Raw genomic sequence first — 17,221 nt, 5'->3', positions numbered from 1 at the left:
ATAGAATGCACTCCCTCCAGAGATATGATTGGCCCTCATTTTCTTGACCTGCAAAAAAGGTGTTAAGATACATCCCTTAGTTTAAACTATTCTTTTCAATCAATTTCAATGAAATATCATTTTAATGTTTGTTTGTTTTTCTCTTTGTATGGGCTTATTGTATTTTGGTTAACATTACGCCATTGTGGCAAAAGTTGTGGTACAAAAGTATTAGCCATAAGTAGATAGAAAACTCTGAGGGGCACAAATTTGAGGTAAGCTGGGTTAGAATAAAATGTCTTTTTTCCTTCCAACAGATTTTAGTATTGTAGCCGGACTAAGACTGAGAAATGACAGCTGATTCCTTTGTGCAGATTGTGAATTGCTTTTCTAAAAAAAAAAAAAAAAATGGTGTTGCTGAAGCCTTAACAGTTTTCTGAGAGTAATGTGGCAATAGATTCCTCAACTGGAAAAGCAAAACTTCAACTCTAAAGCAGCCATTTGCTATGTGGCACATTCAAGCCTATTTGATTCCTGACCTTTTGAATTTATGGCACAGGTGACCAGCAAGACTGACACTCTCCAGTTGCTCTGACATGTGCTGAACCAATTGGGTGTGTGAGGACTACTATCCTTTTGCTTTTGGCACTTGATCACAATCATATTTTGGTCCATTAATTAGACCTGAGGAGAAAAACGCCTGGGATAATTTTGAAAAAACTGAATCTATAGTGGATGAATCAGAGCTCCTGGCAATCAAAGTGGTTTATTATTGTTTTAATTTCCCTCACTCTCAATTAAACCCTTTTGTGTTAATTCAGTTCATTTTGTCCCTGACTGTATTTTTTTTAATGCTTTCAGAGGTCAGAATATTTGGCTACAGTTAGACCACAGAGTTCTGGATCATGATTTGCCCAAGAAGCCAGGTCCAGCAACTTTATTTTTTGCAGTCAGGTAAGTAAGGATCATACAGAAAGATATGACAAAAAAAAAATTGTCAGTGTGAGATTTGAAATTTTAAAAAAGAATTTGATGCTGAATGCCTTTTTTAAAATATCCAGTCACAAATTGCTTCCTCTGAAGTCTACATACACTGACATCTGTGAGAGAATGCGTCACATATCCCTATCATTTTGTAACAGAGCACGCCACATCCTGTTCTATGTTCTTTATTTAAAACTTTAAAAAAAATGACTCCAATTGCTACGTTTACCATCTGTAAACGTATGGCTGAAATGTCAATTTCAACAGAACGTGGGCATCTTCTGGCAGAAGAATCTTCCCAACTTGTTTGCACTAGGTTTCCTTTTCTTTTTATACACATGCAAACACACACACACACATGCTTGTGTGCATGTGGACACACACACACACACACACACACACACACACACACACACACACACACACACACACTTGAAATGAAAACTGAGACATAGGAAATCCATGTGAGCTTTGAAGCCAATAATAATAATAATAATAATAATAATAATAATAATAATAATAATAATAATAATAATAATAATAATAGAACTGCACATTCATAAGTTCTAGTCGTTTTTAGAAGATTGGCTCTACATGGATTTTATTTTATTGGGTACAATCCTATAGCTTATGTAAGTTCAATTGAATATGTCACAGTGGCAAATTGCCACTGGTCAAGTAAGTCATACCTAGTGTGATGTAGTGTAGAGAATGACATACTAGGACTCGGCCTGGGTTCAAATCCTTGCTCAGCCGCTGGTGGAATGAAATTGGTAAAAATACTCCTTAAATATCTCATTTACCTTCAAAACCCTATTAGCATTGCAATAAGTTGGTTTTGACTTGATGGCACATAACAACAAGGAGTTACCATTTGTATTTCTTGTCACATGCCTAGTCATGTGATTTGTGCATGCCAAGGAACACAAGTGAGAACTGCTTTGGTTAACAGCAATTTGCCACTACACTTATACCAGCATAGAGCAACGAAAAGGATACATTGATATTTTCTCTTCTTCTCCATAAATATTGTGTAGAGCTCTCCGCTTAAAGGCTCCAGTATAACTAGCAAACGTGCACTGTTGGAAGCTCCTGTTTGTACAGAAGTTTATATACATAAAAGCCCCTTCCTACAATTGTTTCTGCTGTACATGAAGACATGTTGGCATAGTATATTCTTTTCTATACCAACAGTGGCTTTCTAGACTTTTAGACACAAATTCAGAGTCCTACCTGCAGTGCATGGGATTGCACTGGGACATTTTATATGTAAGACACATGCTCTAGTGCTGAGTTATTCCCTTTCTGCCAACATTATTTGGCATCCATAGTACTGATGTGCAGAACAGCCAAGTGCAATCCCATTTCTGCTCACAGTGGGTTAAGCAAAATCTCAACAGGATTTGTGTACCTACTAGAGATGGGGGGTATTCGAATATGAATACCCTTGCACAGGTGGAGATAACGAGAGTCCAGCCCCATGGGGCCGGAGGGTCCACTCCCCAATGCACTAATGCTCCAGGGTCTGCTGCCATCCTATCACTCTGGAGGTCGTGATCACCAAGCTACTCCTGGCAGGAGGCGGGACGACAAGTCCTTCTGCCAGGTTGAAGAGTGGCTTGGCACTCGCAATCTCCGGAGCGACAGGATGGCAGCACAGACCCCGTGGCATTAGTACATTGGGGAGTGGACCATCCAGCCTCATGGGGCCAGACCCTTATTATTTCCACCTGTGGAAATTCCACCAATCTCTAGTACTGTACCTACATTATCTTCTTTACATTTTAGAATAGTAAGCATCTACAAAAACAGGTGATCTGCATGGATTCCTTGTGGGGCATAAATACTGTGATGCAATCCAATATATTACAAGTCTTGCATGAGTTGTAACAAATGTCAGCCTCTCCTCAAAACAGTAATTAATTCAGCAAGGAAACCACAAGAGATGTGCTGGCTATTCCTTTCAACGCTGTATCTCTTTGTGGTTCTGATGTGCGTCATTCATTATGTGGAGATAAAAAAGTTTCTTGCATAGTGATACCCTTTTCATATCTTGAGTTCTCAATCTCTGGAGAAGCATTCTAAATTATCATCCAGGATTTCTGGTACTGAAGCTTAAAGCTAATTGTTGGAATAATTTAGTTGGTCGTGGTCAGACTCTCTTTGTTCTTGAAGTACACCCTAGATTCTCTTCACATGTTCTTCAGAGACCAAGATTGCTACCAGAGTTTCTTTGGCAATTTTACCAGATCTTGGAAAGATTATTTTGGACAAGAAACTCTAGAATGGTTGTTGTGAGTTTTTCGGGCTCTTTGGCCGTGTTCTGATGGTTGTTCTTCCTAACATTTCGCTAGTCTCTGTGGCCAGCATCTTCAGAGGACAGCACTCTAGAACCTCGCAAAATCTGAGTAGTCCAGATAGTCCACCATAGTCCATGGGAGATTCTGGGAGCCGTAACCCAAAAATGATCTTTCTAAGCCCAGACATTTGCTGACTGATTGGTTTTGTAGTAAATTGGCTTATAATGAGGCAGATCATTTCTCCATTTAGGCTACAACAAACTGATAGTGATTCTCCCAGGTTTCAAGCAGAGGTCTTTCTAGAGTAACTAGTTAAATCTTTTGAATTGCTGGTAAATCTGGGACCTTCTGCATCAGCTCCAGGGAAGCTCCACCCCATGGAGCTCACCTGTCTTGTGAATTTCCCCAACCCAGCTAGTGAGGTCATATGCAATGGAAGTGCCTACTTGTTCAGCCCTTCCCCCTTATCTTTAATCTGAGATGTTTCTTCCTCAAGGTACCTGCTCAGATGGCTTCACCTGCTGCTTGCTTTATAGCAGATGAGGAGTGGCAAAAGGCTGGCTCCAGAATCAACTGGAGTTAACTCCTCAGTTTGAGGTACTGCTTCTTGAGACGGTAGCTCAGAGCAGAAGCATTTTTATCTTGCTGTATCCAACAAGGAGGTGGGGACTTAGATGAACGCTGCTGCTATTGTCTGTGATTATCCCTGTATGCTTGTGGGCTGTAGGCACATGCTAGTAGCAAAGATGGCCCAGCACATACAGGGCTGTGGCTATGCTCAGTTGAGGTTTGCAGTCCATAATATGCTTGCTTAACACCAATTCTTCCTTCAGGCTGAAAAATATACTCCACCCCTCTGTGTGATAAGTTATAAATTAAAAACAAGCACTGAATTAAAACAATCTCAATAACTTAAAAGCACAACAAAGAAAGTGTACAATGCCCAGCATTAAAAGACTTTTCATTAAATGTGCGTTAGTGGTCAAATACCAATCTAAATGAAGGAAAACAGGAGTCAGTGGCATTTATCCTTTCTCGAGAGGGAGTTCTACAGCATGGAAGCAGTTACTGAGAAGGACTTCTCTTCCTGTGTCCTCACCAAATGTTCCTCTGAGGATTGTGGGACCTAAACTTTAAAGACCCAAACAAGTACTTATGGAGAGGTACAGATAGCTAGGGTGTTAAAGGTCATATAAGTACTTTGAATTGTACCCAGAAACAGACTGTCATTGTCAATGATGGTGTAGCAAGATTCTCACTTGCCAGAATCCTATTGCACATTTACATTTGTGCTGGTTAAGGGACATTGTGTAAGTCTTGGCAGGATATTTCCACTCTTTCATGAGACTACAGTTGTGTTTCTAAATGTGCGCCCAATTGCCCAATGAGGCACGTGTTGAGGAATGCAACTAACACTTCATTAATGAGCAACACTTTGCCACCAAGATTTACATGGTTTTCCTTGCATAAGGATTAAATGGCAAAAAGATTCTGACCATTATAACCGATTCTGGTTAGCCATCTGGCTGCAGCACCTACTTTAACCCTTCCTTCTTTTATTATCTGTTACTGAAAGCATTTTCACTAAAATGTTTTTAAAATCGACACCTGGATTTAAACATTTTGTATATAAAACATGCATGTGAATTTAATGCTTCCATTGTTTCCCTGAAATGTTTTCATTTTCTTCACTGTTAACAAGAATCTAACTGACTTGATATGTTGTAAAATATACTATATTACCACTGGAACTATGGTAAGATGATAAAACCACTTCCTCCTTGTTTCTTTTAGGTTTTATATTGAAAGCATTTCCTTTCTGAAGGACAAGACCACAGTAGAACTCTTTTTTCTGAATGCGAAATCCTGTGTACATAAGGTAATTTAGCATCTTTTCCTGTATAATAACATTATAATGGATCTTTTTTTTAAAAAAAATAGTTGTATTGTCTTCTGAATATATAAGTACTTATGGGCAAAAAGATTGTCAGGAAAATTCCAGAAATCTTTAAGGGCGTTGTATCATATTAAGCCAAATAGCAGATCTGAACTCAAACTATTTTGCTTTCTCACATTTCACATACATCTCAAAATTTTCCACTGATTAACATATCAACACTTCCTGTGGGTAACTGTTTAGATATGACAATGATTCCTCTCCCCAAAAGGCAAAGTAAATCTCACCTTTTGCTGAAATCCAAGCGTCTTCATGAGCATTGCTTTTGACATATTTTTTTAATACTGTACAATATAATCTGGAATAAACTGCTGAACATTTGTAATGAATGGACTGTGTGAACATAATGTAGACAAAGATAAAGCAGTTTAAAAGAGAGAGAAAGACTCAGTTTTGATACAGTAGTAAACTATTGCTTATTGATAGTATGTAAGCCCAAGCGGCTCTAGCAAATCTCACAAGCTCCTTCCTTGATGGTTGACTAATATGCCTAAGAACCAGATGTTCTGATCATAGGCAGTCATGTAAACAACTCACATAACCTGTGATGGCCCAAAGAGACTTTGCCAGTTAAAGAACAGTGGTGTTTGTAAGTTTTCTATCTGCATAGATTAGAGAAAGATGATTTAAACCCCTAGCAGACATAGGGCATGCCCTCATGACTCTGACTGTTCCTCTGGCTCCCTTGACAATTTCACTGCTGACAGAAACACCATAGCTGGTTTTAGAGGCCATATGACTGGCTTTCCATTTTGTGTGGGTTTGGCTTGAGAGAAAGGTTGTTGTCTCTTTGGGAACACTCTCTTTCAGAGCTGAAATGGAGACATTATAAGGACAAAACATTGGTTCCACTTATTAGAAGAAATCTTTGTTCTTACCATGGTCATGCTGCAATATGCCAAGAGCTGTCATTTACAAAACACATATGCATGTTACTAGATGGAGAGGTTTGTGGGTGCAATAAACACATTACTGTGTTTTTCCATTTCCCATTGAAAACAACATTCAGCGTCTTCCTAAAACTTATTCGACTTTCATCCTGTCCAAAAAGAACATTTCTGATCTCCCAACACTGGATGTATAAAATATGGATTAGTACATTTCTCTCTGTCTAAAACATAAACTGTGCTCAAAACGTAAACTGTGCTCATCAGCCCAAACGGGTGCACCGCTTTGGAGAATCAAATCTATGTACCTCTGAAGAGTTTCTTGCAACTGTGCGATTCCTTTTTGTAAACTCCTGGCAATTATTCAGCTGTAAATACTAAATAACTCAGTCATTTTTTTTGCACAGACCTTGATGCTGTACCTGGTGTTCGGTTGTACCATTTTCAGAATTTTTGCACCTTTTGGGTCCACAAGAATGGTTGCTTTCAGAGGCAAGAGATGAAATAACCTTTTCTCCAGTGTAGTTAACTGGGTGTTTTACTCCAAGGTAGTTAACAAGATCGTGATGACTACTTTAACAACAATAAAAGCGGAGAAGGGGAAATCTTGAGAAAAGGAGACTTTGAGGTGGCCAGCTTGCTGAAATTTATCTAGTAAATCTCTGGGAATATCATGAAAGGCACCTTGAATTCCACGCTGGAGTTCAGGCGAGATGTAAACAAACAAATAAATAACATTTTTTTTGTCCAGCCCTTTATCTTATTTATTTATTTATTTATTTGATTTATTTGATTTATATCCCACCCATCTGGTATATTATACCACTTATTTATCAAGCCTATCAAGTCTTCAGAATGGTGTGAAGGGAACTGAGAGCAAAAAGGCAGTTTGAATTAGATGGGGAGTGAGTTTTGAGAGACAGAGAATGACTGTGGTTTGGTGTAAAGTGGAGGGATGGGCAGCTTAAAATTCTGGAACAGCTGAAATAAGATACAGTAATAGAGATGGGCACAAAGTGCCAATTCGGCAGTTCACCCTGGTTCATTTACAACCAGAACAGGTTTTTGGTGTTTGAGCACTCACCTCGGGTGGACACCCAATCAGAAGCAGTGTTCTGGCTTCCCTGCTCCACCTCCTCTGGGTACTGCTTCTGAGTGCCCACCTGCCAGAGAGAGCTGGGGGGGGGGAACAAACTGTCAAACACCTGTGCAGTGGCAAATGAACCAGGCTGATCCTCCGAACCAGAGCTTCATGCCCATCTCTAAAGTGTAACAAAGGAAATTACTGCTGTCAGTCAACTCAATTATTGTCTTCCAACCTTGTAAATATAAGGTTCTGTTGACTTCTTTAAATGCCATTGGAATCTGTTTAGTGAGGGAAGCCGGTGGACTCCAGTCCTTTACCTATAAAGCTAACAGAGATATTCCCATTCTTTAGTAAAGTTTGTTTACTGTCTTTAGAAATTTGTGGTGTTTCTGAGAGAGGAAGTAAATTATGCCATTGCATCTTGGAGGGGCAGAGGATAAAAGATGGAAACAAAAGGCATGTTCAGTCATCACAGTACTGTTTAAATATATGAAGGTGAGTTTGCTATTCCTCTTTTTTTGCAAAAGCAAAATATATGAACAAAAATAACCCCTCCTTCACCTTCAGGCAGTCACATAAACAAGAACCCAGATCTCCCAAAGTTCTCACTTGCATGGATAGTGTGTGTGTGCGCTCGACACACACACACACACACACACACACACACACACACACACACACACACACACACACACACACACACCACAACACACCTCATAGAGAGTCTGTTCTCCTCAAACACATTGTTTTTGTGCAATCAAAGCAATGACAGAAGTTGCAGCTGCAGCATGTACCATGACATGCTTTGGGAATGTCTGAACAGGGCTTTTCTCAACTTAGTTTCTAGATATATTAGAGCAGGTTTTCCAGGCACAAAATATTATGAAAGAAACCATACCCCAGCATATGGCAACTTTTTTCTACATCAGTCATGGATATAAATTGAGAAAGAAGTAGGAATGAAAGTGTGAATGTATTGCAAAAGCAGCTGGTTGTGGATGTCCATGTGGGTGTAAATGAATGTAAACTTATTTATATATGCTAAAGAAAAGAGAAAACACTCCAAATATATACATTGCCATTGTCATTTTGCCAAGTTATCACTGCTTTTCAAAGTTTTATCTTGAAATGACTTTATTATGATGATAATGATGTATAGATGTGGGATTATAAAGACGATGTCTCAGTAATTACTTAAAAGACTTAAGGTTATTGTGAAGAGTTTTCGCTGAGAACAATATTCTTCATTTTACTAGGTGTGTTACTTGGTATCAGGATCAATGGTGCCAGGCAGTGGTTTCTTGTGGATCCTCCCTGTCAGCCCAGGAGTGAAAATGCTATCCTTAAACGTAGATATGTTAAGATATTGAAAGGGAAATGTAGCTCTGCATTTCTAAGAGATAATGGCCAAAATCTTGTTGCTTAGCATAGTGGATGACATTACAGTAGGTCCTTTGACTCAATGGAGATTTCATAAGTCATAACTCCTTTCTAAGTTCCATGATTCAAATGGGCCTACTCTAACGGTGGTTAACTGTACTAAAGTAAGTACCTGTTAGAGGAGACCTATTCGAATCAATGAAATGTAAGGAGTTGGTTTATCAAGGCCCAACAATTCAATAGCCCTGCATTTGGGTGATTTACTGTGCTAAACCACAGGATTCGGGCCAATAAACGTGACCAAAATCTGAATGGCATGGCTCTGGACTCTTCCATTTGTCACTTACCCTTATCTTTTTATGTCATGAACTTAAAGATTAAATAAGTATTTATTGATTCTTAGCATTGCTGGTATGGTTTTCATGCTGATTTGGGCTTACGTTTCATGAAATATCCCTTTAACCTATATTGTAGGAGCATTAGAAATGATCTGTTCCTATCTTTCATATAAATTGTCAGTTTCTACAGCCATCTGAAACTAATATCTAAATAATACTAACTCAAGATCAAGAAGCAATGAGAAGGATGGTAATTTTTCCCATAACTGGATTTATCTCGTATTAGCACATCAGATGGTAAAAGCCCATGTTTCAGGGAAACAAATAATTTTAAAAGATGAGGCACAGTCAATAGCCAAAACATGCCTCAAAGCTCCTGGTTTCTCCTTTCCTTCCCACAGTGCTGTCTTTTAGACTGTCAGGCAAAATCCAAAGGAAAAACAAAACAAAACAAAGTAAAATAAAAAAAAAGACAAAACCACATGAAACCTTGAATACTATTTTATTTTAATGCGAGCTTTCATGGACAAGTTCATTTTCTCAGATATTTGTTTCATTTTGTTTTGTTTCATGTCTTTGGATTTTGCCTGATTTGCTTGTAACACAGACACATCCTTTAAACTGTTTAAGTAAAAAAAAATATGTTGCTCTTCAGGATATGTCCATTATGTGGCTGATGGACTGAAGATAGTTTGGTAAATCACAAAGGTCTGATGGATCCAACCCAAAGCTTGTCAAGTTCAGTGTCCTGCTGACAATAACATGTCTTTAAGACATGAACAAGCAGGACAGGAAGACAACAGTTTCTTCCTAGTCGCTACCCAGCAGCTGGTACTGATAGACAAAGTCAATGATTATTTTTAACCTTAGTTTCCTGTAGCACACAGCTGTAAATGCAGCAAGTGCAATTACTTAGCACATACACAGCTTGCCTTAAGAGTGGGAAAAAATAGTTGTCTTCTATAAAAAATCTTGGCTACCTCCCATAAATATCTGGTATGCAGTAGACTGATGCTCAGATAGAGGGGGTGTGGTACAGAAACTTGGCTAGATCAATAACAATTGTAACTGAGTATCTTGTTTACTAAACACTCTTTAAAATTTAACTGTTGAAGGGAGGGGGTGCCTGTATCTGTTTCCAATTTTGAGAAGATATTTTAACATGCTTGAAAACAGGTGTTTCACTTACATGTGTCTGAACTAGACTAGATCCAAAATGGATGCTTTATGGTACCATCTGAATCTCTTCTATTACAGTGGTGCCTCGCAAGACGAGTGCCCTGTTTAAAGACGAAATCACATCACGACGAACTTTTTGCGATCGCAAAAGCGATCACTTTATGATGTTTTAAATGGGTTTTTTTCGCTTTGCAATGATCGGTCCCCTGCTTCGGGAACTGATTCTTGCAAAATGATGATTTTCGGCCAGCTGATCGGCGATTTCAAAATGGCCAGCGGGTTAAAAAAAATGACTCCCCGCTCTTTTCTGGGACGGATTCCTCGCTGCACGGGCAGCAAAAATGGCCGCGCTATGGAGGATCTTCGCTGGACAGTGAGTTTAAAGCCCATAGGAACGCATTAATCGGGTTTTAATGCATTTCTATGGGCTTTTTTTATTTCGCATTACGACATTTTTGTTCTACAGCGATTTCGCTGGAACGAATTAACATCGTAATGTGAGGCACCACTGTATTTGGTTGGAATGAGTGTCTACAGTTCAGCTGTGCTGATGGTGCTCTTGCTACAGAACTCTTCATGTTTTGCTTTTTAACACACTGTTTCTTGTAGAGCTTAAGTCCTGGTCCTTATTAATCAGAACTCAGCATGCTAATGAATTTCTTCCTTTAATAAGTAGGATGTTCATCCAGTATTGGTGAATATTTTGTAGCATGCCACTCCTTTTGAAAGCCCTCTGAATTGAATGGCAGCAGAATTGGGGCATTAGAGAACATGTGCTTTGTGAGAGCCAAGCACATGGTCTATGCTGTGTGGCTTGTGAGAATCTCCAATAAGGTGCATTGACCTAAATGTAAGTGTCATACAAAGCTGGAAGTGTAGGATGGCTTTATTAGGCTTTAATTCTAAGCATATACTACATATGTGGCTAGGGACTGCCCTGTTTCACTCTGTGATTCTTGTTAATGAGAAATCTGAATGTGATGGTGGTAGAGCAGGGGTAGCTGTGATATGTAGAATATCACACCAAGCACAAACTAGTATATTGTAACAGTTGAGTAGTCAACATACAAAATTTCTGGGGAATTTAAATAATGCCTAGAAACAGTACAGGAAAGTCACTCTTCATTTTTATATGGAGTGCAATAAAATTTCCAGTTTGGAAGCAGCTGAAACTGTAGGGCTAGCTTTCGGCCACCCCAGGCCTTTAAGAAAGTCCCCTGACAGGTTGGGATGCTTCTGTGGAAAGCAAGACATCAATTACAGTATTGCTGCTGACCCATTTGTCCCAGATTCATCCAGGAACTCCCTTGCTCCAGGCAAATGCACAACTAAATACCAAATCTTCACAGAGCTGCAAATGACTTAATAACACCCTGCAGAATGTATCTTCTGTCCCTTTCCTGTCCGTCTCTTTCTACCTTCAAGAAAGAGAAGGTTCTTTGGCTTTTCTGCACTCATCAGGAAATAGAGAGATCAACCTCACCAAAGGGGCTTTAAATCTGTGACTAAAGTGGTCATGTTTCTTCCCATACACTCTGGAGCTTTGGACAGAAACTTTTTTAAGTTGGAGTCTGTGAATCAGTTTCGAAATGGTCCATATATTTCAAGACTGGGTGGACCTTTCGACAAGGAGCATTGCACAACGCCTTTCCCCATTGAAATCAGCACTTCACACACCTGTAGAACAAACCTGTCTGCACAGTTCAGCTGGTGTTTGTTTCCATCACTACCTGATTTGCTTTACTCTGTGCTTGGGGCATAAGGAGAACATGAATGGTCCTCTGCACACAAAAATCATTTAAAGCAAACTGAGTGCTTGCCGTGTTTGCTAAACTTGTTGCTACAGAGAGGCTAGTAGCCTGACTACAGTTTCCTCCCCTCCCTGCAAAAAACACCCCACCGAACCATATAAAGACTTAAGACATGTTTGATTTAGGTTGCCAGTGGTAGCGTAAACACCTTGATATATTGTGTCTTGTTGGCTCAAATCTTTGTTTGTAGCACACATTTGGTCAAGTTCTATGGGATAATCTATGGAAGACAATGGATGGTGGGCATAAGGGTAAGATTTCAGTTATGACCTGTTTAACTATGTTATTGTTTCTGGAAGGAACTTTTAACAATCAGGCATTCCCTATACACAGGGCAATTGATTATTATTAATTTACTATTATTTATGTAAGGCAGCTGGGCAGCATTGTTTATACCTCACCTACCACCTCCTGAATAGGATGGGAAGTGGAACTTACATTATTTACTTAACATGAATTGCACAAATCAAGAACTGCAGAGCTAAAGAAAACATGACAAGGGACTAAGAGGCAAAGTAAATGGCCAACATATCCAGCTTCAAAACTAGATGTCTTGCTCTTTTTTGACACTGAAACTGAGATCTTTCACTGATAGTTCTCTATAATAAGAGTCAAATTGTATAGTTGGTTGCATAGCATAGCAGATACGTCCCTACCTGTACCTATCCTTATCCTTTGCATGCCATATGTTGTCCTGTCTCTTCTTAGAAGTCTCCAGAACAGAAATAATGACATCTCTCTTTATGAGAGAGCTCTAATCACCTGGAAACTTTGTCAGCAGCATAATGGAAGCATCCTTCTGCATAGAGTTACAGTGGTGCCTCAACTTACGAATGTCCCGACATACGACCATTTCGAGTTGTGAGCAGCTCCGGCCACAAAATTTTGCTTCAACTTGTGGCTGGTGCTTCGAGTTGCAACCAGAAAAGAGCAGGGAAAAAGGTGGGGAATTCAAATAACTATTGGGGCAAAAGAGCTACAAAGTGGGTTTGGGGTGGGGACGTAATGTTTGCAGGGTGGGTTTGGGGTGGGGACGTTATGTTTCTGTGCTGTGTTGTTTTGTTTTTTGGTGATTTTTTAAAAATTATTTTTTTGCAGCCCCATCATGTTCCGATGGGGCTTGTAGTGCTTTTTTGGTGTGTGTGCTTATTTTTTGCATTCTGATGGGACTGGCTTTGTTTGTTTGTTTGGTGAATTTTTTGCAGCCCCATCACGTTCCAATGGGGCTTGCAGTGTTTTGTTTTGTTTTGTTTTGTATGGGGTTTTTGGTATTTTTTTAAATGCTGGAACAGATTAATCCTGTTCCCATGCATTACTATGGGAAAAAGTTCTTCGACTTATGACCATTTTGAGTTACGCCCATCTTCTGAGACAGATTATGGTCGTAAGTCGACCACTGTACTTTGTGCCCTGGGTGCCTTGTGCTATTATGTCTGAGATATTGTAGGATGATGGCTTTTCCTGTTGTCTGGGTGGTAATCTTTCCAATATTTGAAGATAGCAGTCTAAGCACGTGTGAGCATGAACATCACTTGAAGGACATTAATGTCCCAATTTGTGCTTGAATGTGAATGCGCTTGAAGAAAAAGCTTCCACATTTTGACACTATCATGTATGCTCTAGCACCTGCCCTCTGAAAGGCTATATGTATGTGTATATATATATATATGTATATGTATATATACACATACATACATACATACATACATACATACATACATACATACATACATACATACATACATACATACATACATACATACATACATACATACATACATACAATGTTCAAAAACCAGCGTCTGGTGACACGGTGTCCAAATTACTGTCCCATCCACTCATACAGGTACTTAGTGTTTTGATTACTGTTTTTTTTTCCAGGCAGGCATCCCATCACATCTCACCTTATTTATGTTACCTGTACATTCTTATGCCACCTGCAGCCCTATGAAGCCTGTTAACGTGCTTTTTGATTAACACCCACTCATCCCCTCAACGTATTGATACATACAGGCACACTGTTTTTACTAGAGTCTGACCAAGCTAATGTGGAACAGTCCCTGGGTGGCAGGCATTAGCACAGGTATAATGAAGTTATTAGAAAATAACAGGTATCATTTCAGAGCAGCTAAAATAGGAATGTTTTTGTGCTATACTGTGTTCAAGTCACCATACAGTAGAACACAATTTTCTGGATACATCCATCCAGCACATTCCTTGCCCACTGGATCCTTTATTTATTTAGTGGGAAGGGGAAAAAAATCAACTCGATACTTGTAGACCAGAATAGTAAAAGGGTATGTTGTGACCTCCTGCTCCTCCTCTTCTTAAACTGTTTTGTAGATTCTAGTAGGGTGTTCAAATGAGTGTATGTTACCATTAAAGACCAAAACAGTATGGTGATGGTTGTATCAGCGTAGATTTCCCTAGGGTCATTTCTCAAGAGCTGCTTGGGAAATTGGAGTTTGTTTGACATTTTGAAAATGACACATCATACATCTGTAACTAGAAAACCACTGCTATTAGAAGGAACACTTGAAAACGAATATATGCCTTCAATGTCTGTAAGCAGAATTACTTTACAGTATATGCTTCTGCGGCCAGTCGTGCATTTGATCTGGTGCTGCTGCCAAACTTCAAATGGTTTTGTTTTCAGTCTCTCAGATTCTTCTTCTTTATGCAAGGTAGGTTAGTAGGGAAGAGGGCAATGAAAGGTCTTTTACATTTGATGCAGTTAGTGCTGCTGGAAAAAGAAAACTCCCAAAAGCTGAAGTGAGGGTGTTTACAATATCTGGCTGCCTGCCAGTTTGCAAGAAGGAAAAAACTCTGGCTGGTTTTACAACAAACATTTCACAATTCCTGGCTGTCTCTTGCCTGAAAGAGGGGTATTTTCTCTTGTACCAAAAGGTGTTCTGTTTCTGCCTGTGACTACTTAAATATACATTGCACAGACTAGATTTATCATTTCTGCTCCTAAAGATAGAAGTCCGTACAATCTCCAACAGAGAAGGGAGAGGGGGAGAAGAAGGAGGAGAGGCGCCAAAAGTGAGATGAGAAAGTGCAGACACAGCTTATTGAGGACTTTTTGTAAGTGCCCAAGTTCCAAGCTGGACACACAATTAATTGCTTCTGAATATTTATAGATTTAGCACTTCAAAGTCCACATGGCAATTTATTGTTCAGCGCTCAAGTGTCATTGTGTGTGAGCGAGGAAGGCGGTTCCAAAAAACTTTTAATTCTGAATTTATATTTTCTGTTTTTGCAAAATCGAATCATGGCCCATGCTGGGGCTTTTCTAGCCTGACCTATGGGGCGGGAGTGTCCGCTTATGTGTATAAACTAGCTATTTACTGACTGTTGAGTAGGTATTTCATTTGTTTCATTCTAATACATATGAAACCTGAGCAACAGATACATGTAGACAAGCCCTATTCAACTACTTAAAATCATTTTATATCAACATGACACCCTCTTAAATGGATAGGATGACATGTCTGCAAAGGGGAGCATCTGGTATGCATGAAAGTCTCAATGTGAGTTGGAACCTTGGAAAAGAATTCACCTCTTTGTGTGTTGATAACACCACGATTAAAACAGCCCAGTGAGGCTCACTGTAAATCCTTATATGCTGAAATCAGCATCATCCATAGAGACAAGGAATTGGCAACCCCTCTCCCAATCTTTAGGGGAGAAATGGGAGGGAGAGGATAAGCCCAGCCAGTAAAATGGGGGCCATGCATCCTCAGAGGCTGCAGGAGGTGACTGTTCAGAGTGGGGAAGCAGAAGACCAAGGAGGATGGAGAAGAAGGTAGGGCAGATTAACTTTGAGTAAGAGCACTCCATGCTACAGTTTTCTCTTGCAGGTCCTAATTTTGCATAGGTATGATGAAAGGTATATTTTGCATTTGTCAATGAGCTTATCAGTTTGTCCCCACGTAAGTAATTACATCTCAATTCTCTCCTTCTCTCTCCTTCTCTCTCTATGTGTGAGGGGGGGTCGCTACTGATGATCTTACTGGGTTGTCTGACTTCATCCTGTGTCCCCTGGAAGGCCCATTGCAAGTTGTAATGCCCAGGCCTCAGGCGGGCATAGGATGCAGGATGGCATGCCTGGGACAGAGAGGAGGTGGCAGATGAGGGCCCTGATGAACAAGGAGATGGCCACTAAAGCTAGCAGGCAACTGGCAGGGATAAAGCAGGTGGGAGGAGAATCAGGGAGGATGGATGGAGCCAAGACCACTGGAGGAGGAGGAAGCAGGGGGCAAAGAGGCTGAGGAACAGGCTCTCATCTTCTGCACGCCAGGGTTAGAGAGGAAGAACACCCATCTTTAGCCCTCTGGCATGGCCTCTTTGTCCCACCAGCCTGCAGAAGCTTTGCATTTGGGAGCCCATCTCGCCCCCACCTCAACTCAGACAAGGTGCTTGAGATGCAAGAGGCAAAAAGAGTGTCTACGGCAAGCATAAGAGTAATCAATCCAGAACTATCCTAATACCAGATAAAAGATTAAACGATACTGAAAGCGGCACACTTTTAATATTTTGGGGATGAGCCTACAGCAGGGGTCCCCAACCCCCAGTCAGCGGCCCTGTGCTGGCCTGTAACCGGGCTGTGGGCATGGAATCTCCGCACCCCTATCCACATGCACGGGGGCCGTGTCACACTTGCAGGTGAGCATGTCGAACTCATGAGCAAGAGGTGGGTGAGCCCAGCCTTGAGTGGAGGGAAGGCGGCTTTGCTATGGCAGCCCACTCGAGCCTGGAGGACCTTGAGCTGATGGATGGAGCACCTGAGCCAGGCCTTCTGGGATGAGGGCTTCCTCACCCTCTTCGCCAAGTATGCCGCCGAGGTGGCGGCCCTGGAGTGCTAGCAGGACGTCGAGGCCTGCTTCCTCCACCTGAGCCCCGGCTGGGTGCTGCAGACCAGCCAGGCTGGCCTCCGCTGCTGTTACCTCAACCTCTGCGCCCATGGACTGGTGGGGTAGCCCGAGTGCCGCCTGGTGCCTGGCGGCAGCCGCTGCGCCCTGCCACACTGCCTGGTCCCCGGCTGCGAGGAGCTGAGCAGCCACTGGCCCTGGGGGCCCTGCCACTTGGTCTGTGACATGCTCTTCCACCTGGATACCCTCCACCTGGCCGCCCGCTCGGCCCGCTTCCACTGCCTCGTCCAGGACACAGTCCTAGAGGCAATCGAGAAGCACTTCTTGCTGGGCCTGGACCGCTCCAGCACCACCACTGCCACCACCACCACCACCACCCCGCACTGGGCCCTCCAGCAGTGCTCCTACGTGGACCTGCAGGACTACTGCTGCAGCTGCGACTCGG

The 17,221-nt window shown here is 41.1% G+C and overlaps 1 protein-coding gene across 3 annotated transcripts in view; it reads left to right on the top strand.

The window, feature by feature from the left end:
• Positions 1-17,221, top strand: part of FRMD4B (FERM domain containing 4B) — a 268,223-nt gene that overhangs the window by 141,855 nt on the left and 109,147 nt on the right. For all 3 annotated transcript variants that reach the window (XM_072989416.2, XM_072989417.2, XM_072989415.2), the window contains 2 exons: positions 841-933; positions 5,058-5,142. In XM_072989416.2, the coding sequence (XP_072845517.2) occupies positions 841-933; positions 5,058-5,142 (178 nt within the window). The remainder of the gene's footprint in view (positions 1-840; positions 934-5,057; positions 5,143-17,221) is intronic.

Source organism: Pogona vitticeps, chromosome 2, assembly GCF_051106095.1.
Source record: "Pogona vitticeps strain Pit_001003342236 chromosome 2, PviZW2.1, whole genome shotgun sequence".
Taxonomy (NCBI): domain Eukaryota; kingdom Metazoa; phylum Chordata; class Lepidosauria; order Squamata; family Agamidae; genus Pogona; species Pogona vitticeps.
This window is presented reverse-complemented; position numbering and strand designations above follow the sequence as displayed.